This window comes from Trichomonas vaginalis, chromosome II (assembly GCF_026262505.1).
Source record: "Trichomonas vaginalis G3 chromosome II, whole genome shotgun sequence".
Classification (NCBI taxonomy): Eukaryota; Parabasalia; order Trichomonadida; family Trichomonadidae; genus Trichomonas; species Trichomonas vaginalis.
In genome coordinates this window covers 10,297,575-10,311,668 of record NC_067204.1, presented here as the reverse complement: position 1 = coordinate 10,311,668, position 14,094 = coordinate 10,297,575, and the positions used below count along the sequence as shown (strand labels likewise).

Here is a 14,094-nt window from a genome sequence, read left to right as displayed (position 1 = left end):
TTAAACCATTCAAATATTTTGAATGTCTTATCAATTTAAAATATTAAAAGATAGCTTGATTTTATCATCATTAGTTGTTATCAAAGTTTTCTTCTTTTAATGAACAACAGTAAATGATTTGTTAATTACTTGTCTTCCTTTTTCGCAGCAAAATCGAAAGTTATGATGATAATCTTGCTCTCAATTTTGAAACTCTCTGATTTACAAGTAAGCATTCCTTTGGAAAAGCAGTCCTATTCTGTTTTCAAGATATTTTAAAGCCTCAATTTCATACAATGCGCAGATCTATTCGAAATTGCAAGAACTCTCAAGAAAAATGCAGCAGCAAAGAAGATTCCATAGTTTCTAGCATCAAAAATTTACAACCTTAATACAACAGTTAAAGAGAAGCTCGAAAAGAAAATATTTAACCATAAAGCTGGAAACCATTCGATATCTACTATTGGATCTAATAAAAAGTTAATTATAACATATTTAACATGCTATTTGTTGACTTTGTTCCATTATATTACCATATATATCTTTTTGAAATCTAAAATATTTTTACAATTTTAACCATGTGTTGTTGAAACCATATATCAATCTTAGCTAAAGTATAGTTTATGAGTCTGTCACCATCTAACGTATGAATTTTCAAAAATGTCAAATATGTTCATTTTTTCTGTAGATTCAGCCATAATTTCACGTTGTTATACTATTCAACTATTATTTAATATTTTTATCGATTTAAATATATGATGAGATGCTTAGTTCTCCTGGAAATCGATTTTTAATCGCAATTTTAACTTTCCAAAAAAAATTCAAAAATAAAAATCCCTCTCAATTTTCTAAGTTTTATAACTCGCCAAATCTCTAGCCAATTTTTTTGGCCCGTATAAATATTGTTTGGCACTATATAGGGATGCTATTTATCATATTTTCATCCCATTTTACTGTTATCGCCTAGTGAATGTACCTTTGTTAGAAAAAATATACAACTAAAATGTCAGTTTTAAAAAATTTAAAAATTATATTAAAACAATAGTCATTGAGGATGGTTAATTGCAAAAACTCAAGAAACTATCATTATCTCTCTTTGCTTAACACATCTACAACTGGAAACATCATTCCAAAATGAAGTTCCTCAGTCTCGTCAAAATTTCTCTCTCATCTACAACAAGCTTAACTCAAAACTCAAGAAACTATCATTATCTCTCTTTGCTTAACACATCTACAACTGGAAACATCATTCCAAATGTTGCATTCAAGAATCCTATTATTATTCTTTCTTTCAATCTTTTATATTTACTCTTTAAATTCTAATATAATATAAATTCTTCATTTCCTTTGTTTAAACTTTTTTCATTTTAATACCATTTTATCAGATAGTAATTTTTGTTTTTCTCTGACCAAAAATCTTCTCAATTTAACTCCACCTTCACAAAAATTCATTGAGTTCTCTCAAAATTCTTGTATTTTTGGTATACTTAAAGTATCATCTTCAAATATTTTTTTGGAGAAAATTGACTTTGCATAATATCGTAATACTTTTTAAGGCAGATAGATTTACCGTAAGTTGAAGAACTTTTAATTTGAACAGAAATTATTCAACAAATATTCTTTTTATTTGATCAATAAATTGTAATATCATTATACTATATATTAATATGAATTTTTATAGAAAAGCTTTATTTTTTTCTCAATTTTTAATTTCATTTCAGTCTCTAAACTTTCTTACTATGTAAAAACGTATTATTATAGTAATAAAATAAAATACATGTTTATTCGATCTCGTATTTCAAAAAAATAAAATTACTTATATAAAAAGATTCTCTTTAGTCAACTTTCTTTTTGAATCTCTAATAAGTTTTTACTGTTGCTTCTATATATTAAGTATTGATTCTTGTAGTAAAGAAAATCCGGAACGTTTATTTATTAGAATACTCGAACTTTGACTTACATATTACTAATTGTAATTATTTTCAAGAGCTATTTCTATTACTCCTACTTGTTCGGCTTAAAATCTGCTATATTGTTAAGATAAACTAAGTCTAAATTTTGAACCATTTTTTGAAGTTTAAAGTGTAATACATATCGATTTTTTATCCGAATTTAAGAATTGCTTCAAAGTTTTAGCGTGAAATCGTGCATTTTTTCTAATGAAATTGTTATTATAAGATAAGCAATCTGAGTTTTTTTGAATAATATGTCACTACACATGATAGAGCGTTACGTGCTGAAAAGTTACGCTTCGTTCTGAAAGTGGTAATGAAGTTTTATTAGAATTCATCAAAAAAACGTATGAAAATAATCGTATGTCAAAATGTGAGCACTTCTCAAAATTTGCTCACATTTTGACTATTTTTGTGAGATCTTCCTCACAATTTTTTGACAAACGTACAAAAAAGTGCCAAAATGTGAGCAAATGTGAGCAATTTTTATATCTCGAAAATTGGTTAATTCTAGTTAAAAATGTTATTAATGTATATAATGAGAATAAAATAAAAAAAGTTTTATTGATCATTAGAAAAGAGTGTTTCATAAGGTGATCTAAGGTCCTCTATAGCTCTGGCTGACGCCTCGTCAGGAATAATTGTATTTGCAGGGATAGGAGGTGGAATTCTAAGTATCATTTGAGCTTGTAAGTCTCCAATCTGATTAAAGAACCGAGAATCCTTTATTTCTTCGATATCTAATTTCACCTGGTTCCTAGAATTCGGGTTGCTAAGTCTATTTAATCTTTCCTCGAGTCTTGTAGAATTTCTGCAATTTTGGCATCCAGCTTCGTAAATCTTTTGCGCGTTGCTTGGATTGTCAAGCTGTTCGAATATAAATCCGAGATTTAGCCAAGCCTCGACAATTTCTGCCTTTTGGTAAAGCGCTCTTTGAAATGCGATTAATGCGTCCTGCTTTTGGTCATTCTTGAAGTAAAGAACTCCAAGTCCGCACCAAAATACTGGAGATTCGCACCAGTCAGGTATACAGCCGCAGTATTTCTTGTAAGCAACTTCCATTTGGCCACGCTTTAATGCAAGGCGCGCGAGCACGAAATTGATGAGCGGATCATCGTTTAATTCGGGGTGTAAGTCAATGATGCGTTGGGCTTCATTCAATGATTGATCGTCGTTGCAGAATGATAACGACCATGTATATTGTTGAACGATTTTATGAGACTTTGGGTATTTATCGCATAGGTTCTTGAATTCGCGGAGAGCTAAATCTTGTTGTCCACCAGCAAGTTGAGTGAAAGCTATCTGAAAATTAATATCATCTTCCGTTAATCCTAAAGGAGGACATTTGAGAATGAGATTCAATTCCACGGAAGACTGTGAATACTGGCGTAATGATCTATATAGCAATCCTAAACGTAAATGATAATCTGAATAAAGAGGAAAGTCTTGTTTCGAATTTGCAAGGCTTCCTATGTTCTTGAAAAATTTCAGTGCATCCTCGTTATATTGAAAATGCTGGTAAACACAGGCAATTGCATACCAGAAATATGGATCTTGAATTTGTGGATTAATGCGAAGAACATGTGTAAATGAACAATATGCATTAGTGAAGTCACTAAGTGCTAAATATGCTTTACCAACTTGAATCCACGCTTGATAATTATTTGGATTGTTTTGAAGATCTTGTAAGTCGCGCGATATGATATCGCACAATTTTTGAGAGCCTTCTTTAATTCTGGGTGCTGTTTCGAAGATTTTCTGATTTTGTGGATTGTAGGATAGAGTTCTACGGATCGCAAGATTTGTTATACTCTTCGATCCCATTTCTTTTGCTGTGGAAGCAATCGAGGACCATACAAACTCAAGATATTTGTTGGCTTGCTCGATTGCTTGAGTAATATCCTTGGTAGCGGAACCTACGTCTGCCATAGGATTTTAAGCGGTCACTTTTGTTTTGTAAAATTTTCGTGGAATTCGGTTTTGTTGGTATCGGATTGCTAATTTTTGTATTTCTGCCAATTCCACCAAAGAAAATAATGCAACGAAAAAGGTTTGGAAAAATCAAAAATCAAATTTGCATTATATAAGAAATTGGACAATGTAAATATGTTTCTCATTATGTGGCTAGTTGTTATTAAACATTAAAACAATAATTAAATAATGCATTAAAATCTCATTTTTTAAATTTATGATAGTTTCACGTAGCATTTATTGTAATGCTTAATCTTCTACTAAAAGGAGAAAGGAAATATGCGAATTAGAAATTACTCATATAATTATTCTAATTATTCAAAACAAAAAGGGGAAAAGATTATGAAATCACTGAAAAGAGCCTCAAAGAAGATTTAGAATGTAGTAGCCATAACAGTTAAGGTCAGGTAGGTGGGGCTTCCAGGCGCGTTGCGCCCTCTAGCCCATAAGAAATTTTGCCCAAGACCCAAGAGGAGGACCGAACCCCAGCCGACCAGCCGGTGACAAAACCAAAACCGTTGTTATTTATATCATATTAATGGTGTCACTTTTTAAATGTCACTTTTTGTGTCGCTTTTCACAAATTATATATGTTTTCATGTTTTGTCACTTTTCTGTCACTTTTCAGGTAAAAACATTTTTATTATTATATATAAATGAATTTTACAAAACCACCGTTACCGTTCTTTGGAAATAAGAGTAGATGTAAAGATATTATATTGAGAGAACTTAAGAAACTACCGAATGGTCTAACATTTGTAGATTTGTTCGGTGGAAATTTCTATATATCCCATTTATGTCATACCGTATTTCCTGACTCAAAGATTATATGCAATGACTTCGACAACTATATGGACCGTCTCAAACATATTCCAGACACAAACAATATATTGAAAGAGTTAAAAGAAAAGATACCTATAGGTAAGATGGAACGTATACCATTAGATAAGAAAAATATTGTGAGAGAGGTTTTGAAAAAAGCAGAATATATAGACTGGGATAGTATATCTGCTAGACTATTATATAGTGGTGCTATAAGAGTTCATGACATTGAAACACTTATGTCAAAAGTTTTATATCTTAACTATACAAATGTTTTCAAAGAGGACATAGAAAAATATATTGAGGGTATAGAGTTTGTGAGATGTCATTGAACAGAGTTGTATGAAAAATATAAAGACAAGGAAAATGTTTTCTTTATAGTGGACCCACCGTTCTATAACACATGGGATTTTCAATACCAAGTAGACTGGACTTTGAGAGACTCTTTAGAAACTTTAGACGTTATACATAACCATCCATGCTTTTACTTTACATCCGATAAAAGTGGTTTGGAAACCGTTATGAGATGGTTAGAGGACATACATGACTATGAGTTTATATATGACAAGATAGAATATGAGAGAGGTCCTATAAACTGGAGAAAGTGTCACAATAAAGAAATTTTATTAGTAAGTAAATGTGGTTTGAAATAGGACTACTTGTTTTAGGTTTTTTCCATTGTGTCATTTATTTATTTGACGTGGCAGAAAAGTACAGAGAATATGAAGATGAACCAATGCCTGCAAATGTTCAGCATATGTACTCGTAAGAGATATTTTTATCTAATATTGTTTCGTACCGAAATGGCTAACAAAAAAGTGACAGAAAACCTTAAATTGCGCAGCAATTTTAATTAAAAAAATAAACATGAATTTTTGTGATTGATATTATGCATTTTATTTATATTATATAAGATTTAAATTTAGGGGAAAAATTGGGGAAAAAATAAGATTGGAAGTCTTTAGGTAAGAAGGAAAGGGCAAGAGATATATAGTGTACCTATATACCTCTTGCCCTTTCATTCTAAGTAGAAATGGAAATTGTAGGCTATGAGGCACTGATATATAATCAGTACCTCATAGCCTACAATTCCCCTTATTAGACTTCCAAACTTTGAGTTAATGTCAAGACATTAACTCAAAGTTTGGAAAACTTCACGTAAGAATCAATCGTCAAAAACCTCGATTGCAGTTATATTCATTGTGTTAAATTTGATTTATTTTGAAATTTTTATAAATTAAATTTTATATAACATAAAGCGTTGTGAATTAGTATTTCCATATGAATTTTATCTCGAAAATAGTAATTCTGTACAGTTATATTTCGGTTAATTTTGGAAATTTCTAGGAATAGTTTAAGATAGTATGATTATTTGTTTTCTTTTGACCTGAAAATCCCATAGTATCATTTTTTTGGCTCCAGTAATTTAAACTCTTGTTCGCGCGAATCTTTGTAGTTTGCATCAAATTTTGAATTTAAAAACAAGAAAAATAGTGAAATAAAGTAAAGAAAATCGAGGTTTTTATTCGTAAATAATTGGCTTTTGATTACGTATGGCTCTAAAATGAAGATTTTGTTTTGGAATTTTATCATTATTCTTTTGTCGTGAAATTTTCTATGCTTTCTTTGAGGCTGATGACCTGGCCATCAACCTCCCAATATGCTTCTTGATTTTGATCGAGGTACCAATGTAAATCTTTTTCGTGATCTTCAAAATCTGTTGGAGTAAAGTGTACGCCTGTGATTGGATTAATCGGCAGGCTCGCGTGAGGCATATTATTGTAAAAATGTATTACTTTTGGAATATCTTCATTACATCTGCAATTTTTTTCTGCATTGGGCCACCACTTTTCTATCTTTCCATTAGCCTGTGGATTTCCAGGCTTAATGAAAATTTGTGTAATTGAGTGTTTTTTGCAAAGTTTCGAGAATTCTCCGAAATTCTCTTTCCCGTTATCCGTCCAAATCGCGTAAGGATAACCGGGAATCGTTTGTAAAGCTCTTTCAAGTTAGTTTTGAGAGTACTTTTCATAGGCATATAGAATGAAATCTTCTGAAAAATAATATCACATAAACTCATATTATTTTCTAATATATAACTATTTTATATAAAAATCAAATTCAATGATCTTAAAAGCGAAGGATAAACCTCAAAATTTACGAATATAATGAGTGGGAATATAATGCTTATCTATCATAAAACCATATGAAATATCAATTTTATTTTTCATATTCAAATGGACTGAGTGTTAACATTTAACATTTTTTGCTAATTGTCGTCAAAAATTAGGCGTAAAGCAAAAATTGATATTTCATATGGTTTTATGATAGATAAGCATTATATTCCCACTCATTATATTCGTAAATTTTGAGGTTTATCCTTCGCTTTTAAGATCATTGAATTTGATTTTTATATAAAATAGTTATATATTAGAAAATAATATGAGTTTATGTGATATTATTTTTCAGAAGATTTTGTGTTCTTCTTCAAAATTTTATTTTTTATTAAAAAGAATCTGTACAAAATATACATTTACTTTAATTAATATTTAAAAACGTGCTCTATCAAAAGTTCCAAAAATTCAATATTTTAGCTTTTCTGAGGTGTCACTTTTGATGAATTTCTGTTTACAACACAACAACTTTAATGAAGTAATATAACAGTAAATTAATAAAAATTACTTAAAAATATAAACCATCAACAATTGAGAGACACTCAAATCTAGATAATCCCATAAAAAAGTGTGCCAAATTAGTATATATTTTTTAGCATTTTGCTTCGTTTCAATATTTGATTTTAAGGTTCTCGTAAAATCAAGTCAATCATCGAAACTACCTAAAAGACTAAAGACAACAAATACCTTCTGACTTTTCAGAGAGTTGAGTTTTTGTTTGTTTTTCTGAAAATTGGTATTATTTCATTTCACATCTCTGAACTCAATCAAAATTCATAAAATATGGATGAAATATGTAGTTATTTCACAGAATATTAATTTTGTTACATTTAGGTTAACGAGTATTTTCAATATACTCAATTGCGGATTGTAATATCATATTTTCGGTCAATCCAAAGATATTAATGTATGGTTTATTCATTCAGTTTGCCAATACTCCTTTTCACTTGGTACAAAGATGGAAAAACTGCTCTTCATTATTCAGCAGATAAGAATGGTAATGAAATAGTCGATGTTCTTATTTATATTGTGCAGGTATCCGTGAAAAAGATTAGTATTGAATTACGGTTCATCTTAAGGCCACATGGACAAAAGAAAAATAAACAGACGAACTCCTTCTTTCATATAGTTCAAAAATGGGAAAACAAACATAAATTTCACTGATTTCTTTTAGATTTTAACAAGTAAATAAAAAACTTATTGACAATTTCTAGAATATATTCTCATTCTACTAAAAGAGAGAATACTTAAAACTTTTATTGAATATATATATAAAGAAACTTAAACTATCATTTCATCAATGTCGGGAGAATGTTCTTCTCCTTTGTTGCAGCCTTTCTTAGAGACAACAACGGCAACAACAATGATAATGATTAAAACAACAGCTCCTGCGGCGGCGGCACCAATGATGATCATTTTCTTCTTCTTTGCATCTTTATCTTTTTGATCATCTGGATTTTCATCTGTTTCTGCTGGAGTAGATGAATTTGTACTGTTTCCATCTGGACTAGTTCCATCTGGATTTTGAATTGGATCTTCTTTCTGTGGAAGTTGTTTTGTGTTTGGATCAAATGGATCTTTAGTGAAATGCATGTCATAAAGAGCCATAGTTCGGCAGAATCGTTCTGGATCTAAACATGTAATTGTCTTCTTTACGTTTGATTCCCAATATGTGAATTTTTGACCTATTGTTTCCTTTGTGCATGTTACAGTTGTGTTTGAGAAAGGAACATCATATTTATCATACCAATCGCAAGTATAATTTCGGCATCCTGTATTTCCATAATCAGACTCGCCAGGGAAAAGAGCTTTATTCTTTGGACATGTATACATTGGCAAAACAAAAGCCATGAAATCAAATACTTCGCTTTCATAAACAGACCACTTCTTTGGATTATAGAACTTGTAACGTGCTTCGCCACAATATGTACTAAAAATGTAATTTGGAGCACAGTCTGCAGGAGTAATTTCTGAATCTTTGAATGTTCGTGCAGTTCCTCCCCAGAACTTATAATCGAAACTTGGGTAATTGTAACTGATATAAACATATCCCTTTGGATAAGTAAGTTGTGGAGGACCAATTGCGAAGTTGGGAATTGGTTTGCCATCAACAGATTCTTGGTTGCCCCAAACAAGTGGTTGGCCCAATAGCCAATCAACTTTGTAATTTCCTGAATCCATAAGTAAAGCCAGGGAAGCATCGGTTAATCTCGATAATGGACCAGAATTCTGTGAAATTGTTGTTCCAACCATGAGTTCCGATAAATAAGATCTAAATTCAATATGACTTCCGGCAGCTGAGCCTCCATCTTCAATTTCAATACCAGAGGGACATTCTCTGCCATCATCACCTACGAATTTATCGTCACCAAAACGTTTCTTAGCAAAAATATGAGCATAAGGAGTAACCATGAATTTAAAATTCTTGCCATATTTTGTAAGCTCACAAAAGATCTGAGAATGGGGAGCATTTGTATTGTATGGGTGGAAATTGTTGAAGTGGTTCCTTGAAATGCCAAATGCATGGAACATTTCATGAACCAATGTATAAAAGAACTCATTGTTCCAATCATTTTCACTTGCAGGCTGTTTTGGAAGCTTCCTGACGTTAATATCGATGTATCCTGCTGTTGGTCTATTATAATCGTCAGGGATCCAGCCAACTGCAGATGCAAGGGTTAATTGTGTTCCAAACGTTCTTCCAGTAACAAAAACGGCCATATCAACGTTTTCTGTGGTAACTTCTCCGCCTGAATTAAAATCATTTTCTCTGTTGTATTGCATTTTAACCGGTTCTGTTCTTGGAACCACTTTAATTAACCTGCTCAAAAATGATTGTAGGTTCACCAATGTTCCTTTGATAACTTCAATCTTCGCTGGAGTTAATAAATCCGCCGATGTGCAAGTGTATGTGTATCTTCCTAATGTAACATTCTGTCCAACTTCTTTGCACATGTATTGGTCATCTTTGGTGCCGTCAAGCCAGTCGGTAATGAATTTTATGCGTATTGGTTTCCAATCTTCGTCTTTTAAATCACGATTTTTTACAGCTAACGTGCGTCTGGAAAGGTGCTGTTGTAGAAATGAGCCATATTTCTCATCATGAATGCATTTGTGTGAAATGCCAAGTGAGAAAAGGAATGTAAACATTTTGATTGATTGATGAATCCTCAGAAAAATTGATAATGATGGACATATAAAGTATATGAACAATTATTATTTATATACTTTCATTTGGTTTTAAAAAAATGACATTGAATTTTTTTTGAGTTTTTGAATTTGAAAAATTGAAAAGTTTTTAACTAATATCGGTAAACGATTGTGTTTGTGATATATTTTGATTTTTTGATAATTTTGATTTTTGAATGTTTCAAAGAAACATAGAAAATTGACAATCCTGTTTCAAAAATATTTAATATTGGAACAGAATAACACAGCATTGTAGATTTGTTTTATTTCTGGCAAAATTTGAGAAGCATTCAAAATAAGTGGCTCACAAAACATCTTCCTTCTTTCAAATTTAGATTTTCGTAAAGAAAAAAATGTTTATATAATCTCTTGATCAGAAATATGAAATTTAAATTGTCGATATTCTCAAATTTGAGTCCAAAATGTCTTATTGAAATGAAAATATTATATTAATTAAAATATATCATATTTCAATAAATTTTTTCAAGAATTTTTTTTTCTCCAATTTTTACTATTTAAATTAAGCCGAACATATGAAATACTTTAAGTTTATTGATAGAGCATTCATATTTCGATATCAGATTACATTCATTTTTTCAAGAAAAATATAAAAACAATTTTATTTTGGGTTATTGGATGAAAAGAATAATATAAGCGTGTATTTATTACCTCAAACTAACAAAATGATATCAGTTATCTATTAAAATCTCTGAGTTATTAATATTGGTATGAAATACAAAATAACATTGTAATAAACATTAATATAGATGTTAACTCTGAAAAAAAACATTAATCACAGAATTCGTTCACATGAGAGGATCCATTTCGCCCATTGGAGGAGGAGAGCGATCATGTGGGCCTCCGTATGGCATACCTGCAACTGGAGGTGGTGGAGGTGGTGCATATCCCATTGGAGGCATTCCATCAGCTGGTGGAAGAGGAACTCCATTATTTGGATATGGAGGAGCGCCATATGGAGGATATGGTGGCTGGTATGTATTATTTGGATAAGGATATTGACTTGGAGGACCTTGCGGATGAGGTGGATAGCCTGGATTTGGTGGTGGATATTGTGGAGGCATTCCCATATAGTTCTGTTGAAATTCTGGAACTTCACCCTTCTTTGGAAGTGGAAGTAAAAATACTAATGCGTCTGTTGGCTGCTTATTAACTAAAATAGGAGTAGCAAGTGAATATGTATTTCCCTCTCTTTCAAATGAAGTAACAGAGACGCTTAATGGCATCTGTGGATTTGGGCCATCTATTATTCCATTATGCACTGGAAGCATTTTGCATGAAAGTGAAACGTATTTTTCTGCATCTTGGAATGGAAGTAAACTACCCTTATTATAATGAGAAGAAGGTGGTCTTGGACGAATATTGTATGGTGCAGGCTCTGGAGTAGGAAGCATATTCCTTTGAATTGGCTGATGCATTCTTTTTTGTTTGTTAGAAATTTCAATTTTCAATTTCTTTCCGCCAAATGATTTGCCATTCAATGCAGCAATCGCTGTATTGCATGAGTTAGGATCCTGAAAATGGACATACGCAATTAAGTTCGTAGCGCCGTGGCGATCTGGAATATCAATTCTTTCGACATCTCCAAAATGTACGAATAATTGCCTAAATTCATTTTCATCAAATGCTTGAGGAAGATTTGAAACGTATAAAGAGCCCATTTTTATAAAAAGTGACAATCTTGAGAATGATTTGATTTGAACATGGCTTATTGAACTATACTTTTTAAAAGAGCAACTTTTCTTGATATTTTATGTTTGTTGGAGAACACTCAAATTACAAGCTAACATTTCTCGAAATTGAAAATGAAAACATAAAAACGCATGACTGCACACTTAACAATAATAAATAATTCCAGTAATAATCATTCCCAATACTAAGTAGGTAATTCTGCTAATTTCGAAAACATTCAATCAAATATTCTTGATAGTCATTTTTAATGTACAATTTACAGAGTAATTATGAATTACTACTTAGAATAATTCATCTCATTCACCGCAAGAGATAAATTTGATTAATATATCCAAGTTATGATGGATATAAATATCAAAGACTTTATTTGAATTAAGGGTGCACTTACCACTTTCTGACACACTCTCAAAAAGAGATATACGGGTGTAAATATGCATAGAAAATAAAATATTTTAAACACAAAATTTGAGAGTGTGTCAGAAAGTGGTAAGTGCACCCTTAAGTTTTTACCCATGGAGTGATTATTGTTTACAACTTTCAAAAACATGCTTTAATCTATCAATTGTAGAAAGAAATCCTAGGATCATGAAATTATTTCACACAACATTGATTTTGTTACATTCTTGATAAAAGATTACAATATGAAGGTTATATATAATTATCATATATTATTGAATAAACAAATGAATTAGATAAAGGTAGAGATGCAACTCATCATATAAAAATAGGGGGAGGAAAAATGATGGAAAAACAGCTCTTCATTAGGCGGCATTATAAAGTTTGAATTTTTTATATCAATTGATGCAAATGTCAATAAAAACGATGTATATCGTAAAAGATCTCTTCTTTTGCAGCAAATAATAAAGAAACGAATCAACTTCTTCTTTCATATGTAGATAGTCTAAATTAGATATAAGACCATTTCACTTTCCATGGCCCTTTAAAAATTGTATCGACGTCTTATAAATTTCTAAAGCAAATACAAAACAAAATAAAATAAAGGAAATATTTATGCCTGATTGATAAAGAGTTCCATTAAATATAAAGTGCGGAATTTCGGTAAATAACATCATTAAATCAAATCAATAAATGATATTCTAAAAATTATAGAAATCAGAATCATTTTCATCGAAATCTGGTAGATATTCTAGAATATCTGATTCGTCAAATTGAGAATTAGCGTTTTCTTGAGAATTAGTGTCGTCTTGAGGATTAGATATAACTGGAGGATTGGTATCAATAGTTGCTTGCTGAACTGCTGATGTTTGTGTATTTAGGGTTGGTTTGATGTTTTCAAAGCTATTTATAATCTCGTAGAATTTCTCAAGGATATATGGTGGAAGTTCTTTGTACTCTTTTTTGAAAGAGCTAATTGTACTGAAGAATTGCTTTTTGAAATCAGAAATGTTTTTACCTTGATAATTTGACCTTTCTAAATATAACTTTGTAAAGAATTCATCAATATGGTAATTTGTATTTATTGCGCGATAACTATCATTACAAGATTTTGTAAATTGTCTGATATCTTCATTGATCTGGGTTCTATCATTTTCATTGAACTTGGATTTAATATATTCAGTAAAGAATACAGAAATTGTTTGACCTGTATATGTTTTAATACAAAAACGAGCAAAATCAAAGATCTCTGGAGATTTTGATTTTCTTTTATTCATGAATTTGTCGAACCGCTCCATTATTATTGAATCGAAGTAATTAGCTATGAGCGCGTTAATGTTATCCATTTTTTTTTTGGAAAAAGAATTGAAAAACGATAATTTTCATTCAAATTTATAGTATATCAATTAGCTATTGGCCTTTTTCTTTAATCACTTCAACATCATTGACACAGATGTCTCTTTCATCTGAAAGTTTTTAGATTGATTGGACTATATTAGGATCGAACAAATTATTAGAAGAACATCAGGAACAGGTTAGCCAAAGCATGCTCTACTCTTTAATCATAAATGCCTGATCGTTGTGTATAAAGATTAAAATTCTGAGTTGTGCAAGCTTTGATTATCCTATTAAAATTGAATAGTTTTTCACTTATAAGTTCATTTATGCCCACATGACAACTGATGTAAATTCTATGTCTTACTGTGTTAAGCTACCTTTCCGACTAAACAGTCTTAATCGATCTTCGAGGCGATTTTAGAACTTCAGTATGTAAAAATACCACATGAATATTAAAGAAATATCTAAAATGATTAGACAATGATATTCTATAAGTAATGATCCATGAATAAGACTGAGTAAGGAACTGAATACATTAATATTGAAGAAAAATTAAGAGGATC

General features: G+C 30.8%; 6 protein-coding genes across 6 annotated transcripts, besides 5 other annotated features; 1 reads left to right on the top strand and 5 right to left on the bottom strand.

The window, feature by feature from the left end:
• Positions 1-2,426: part of a mobile genetic element that runs on past the window's edge.
• A 66-nt stretch (positions 2,427-2,492) lies between these two features.
• On the bottom strand, positions 2,493-3,860 carry TVAGG3_0519320 (cellular component assembly; the record flags this gene model as incomplete). The annotated part of the gene is made up of 1 exon (XM_001325639.1): positions 2,493-3,860. One exon carries the CDS (start codon positions 3,858-3,860, stop codon positions 2,493-2,495), a length of 1,368 nt encoding a protein of 455 aa, XP_001325674.1.
• A 1,903-nt stretch (positions 3,861-5,763) lies between these two features.
• Positions 5,764-5,817: a mobile genetic element.
• Positions 5,818-6,316: 499 nt separating this feature from the next.
• TVAGG3_0519300 (uncharacterized protein) lies at positions 6,317-6,499 on the bottom strand (the record flags this gene model as incomplete). Its single annotated transcript, XM_051237176.1, has 1 exon — positions 6,317-6,499. One exon carries the CDS (start codon positions 6,497-6,499, stop codon positions 6,317-6,319), a length of 183 nt encoding a protein of 60 aa, XP_051095000.1.
• Positions 6,500-7,322: 823 nt separating this feature from the next.
• Positions 7,323-7,360: a mobile genetic element.
• A 447-nt stretch (positions 7,361-7,807) lies between these two features.
• TVAGG3_0519280 (uncharacterized protein) lies at positions 7,808-8,062 on the top strand (the record flags this gene model as incomplete). The annotated part of the gene is made up of 1 exon (XM_001325640.1): positions 7,808-8,062. One exon carries the CDS (start codon positions 7,808-7,810, stop codon positions 8,060-8,062), a length of 255 nt encoding a protein of 84 aa, XP_001325675.1.
• A 117-nt stretch (positions 8,063-8,179) lies between these two features.
• Positions 8,180-10,048, bottom strand: TVAGG3_0519270 (regulation of choline O-acetyltransferase protein; the record flags this gene model as incomplete). The annotated part of the gene is made up of 1 exon (XM_001325641.1): positions 8,180-10,048. The coding sequence occupies one exon, from the start codon at positions 10,046-10,048 to the stop codon at positions 8,180-8,182; it is 1,869 nt and encodes a 622-aa protein (XP_001325676.1).
• A 666-nt stretch (positions 10,049-10,714) lies between these two features.
• TVAGG3_0519260 (RNA-binding domain, RBD family-containing protein) lies at positions 10,715-11,766 on the bottom strand (the record flags this gene model as incomplete). The annotated part of the gene is made up of 1 exon (XM_001325642.1): positions 10,894-11,766. One exon carries the CDS (start codon positions 11,764-11,766, stop codon positions 10,894-10,896), a length of 873 nt encoding a protein of 290 aa, XP_001325677.1.
• Positions 11,767-12,169: 403 nt separating this feature from the next.
• Positions 12,170-12,294: a mobile genetic element.
• Positions 12,272-12,299: a mobile genetic element.
• A 264-nt stretch (positions 12,300-12,563) lies between these two features.
• On the bottom strand, positions 12,564-14,077 carry TVAGG3_0519230 (uncharacterized protein; the record flags this gene model as incomplete). The annotated part of the gene is made up of 1 exon (XM_001325643.1): positions 12,895-13,539. One exon carries the CDS (start codon positions 13,537-13,539, stop codon positions 12,895-12,897), a length of 645 nt encoding a protein of 214 aa, XP_001325678.1.
• Between the last annotated feature and the right edge of the window lie 17 nt (positions 14,078-14,094).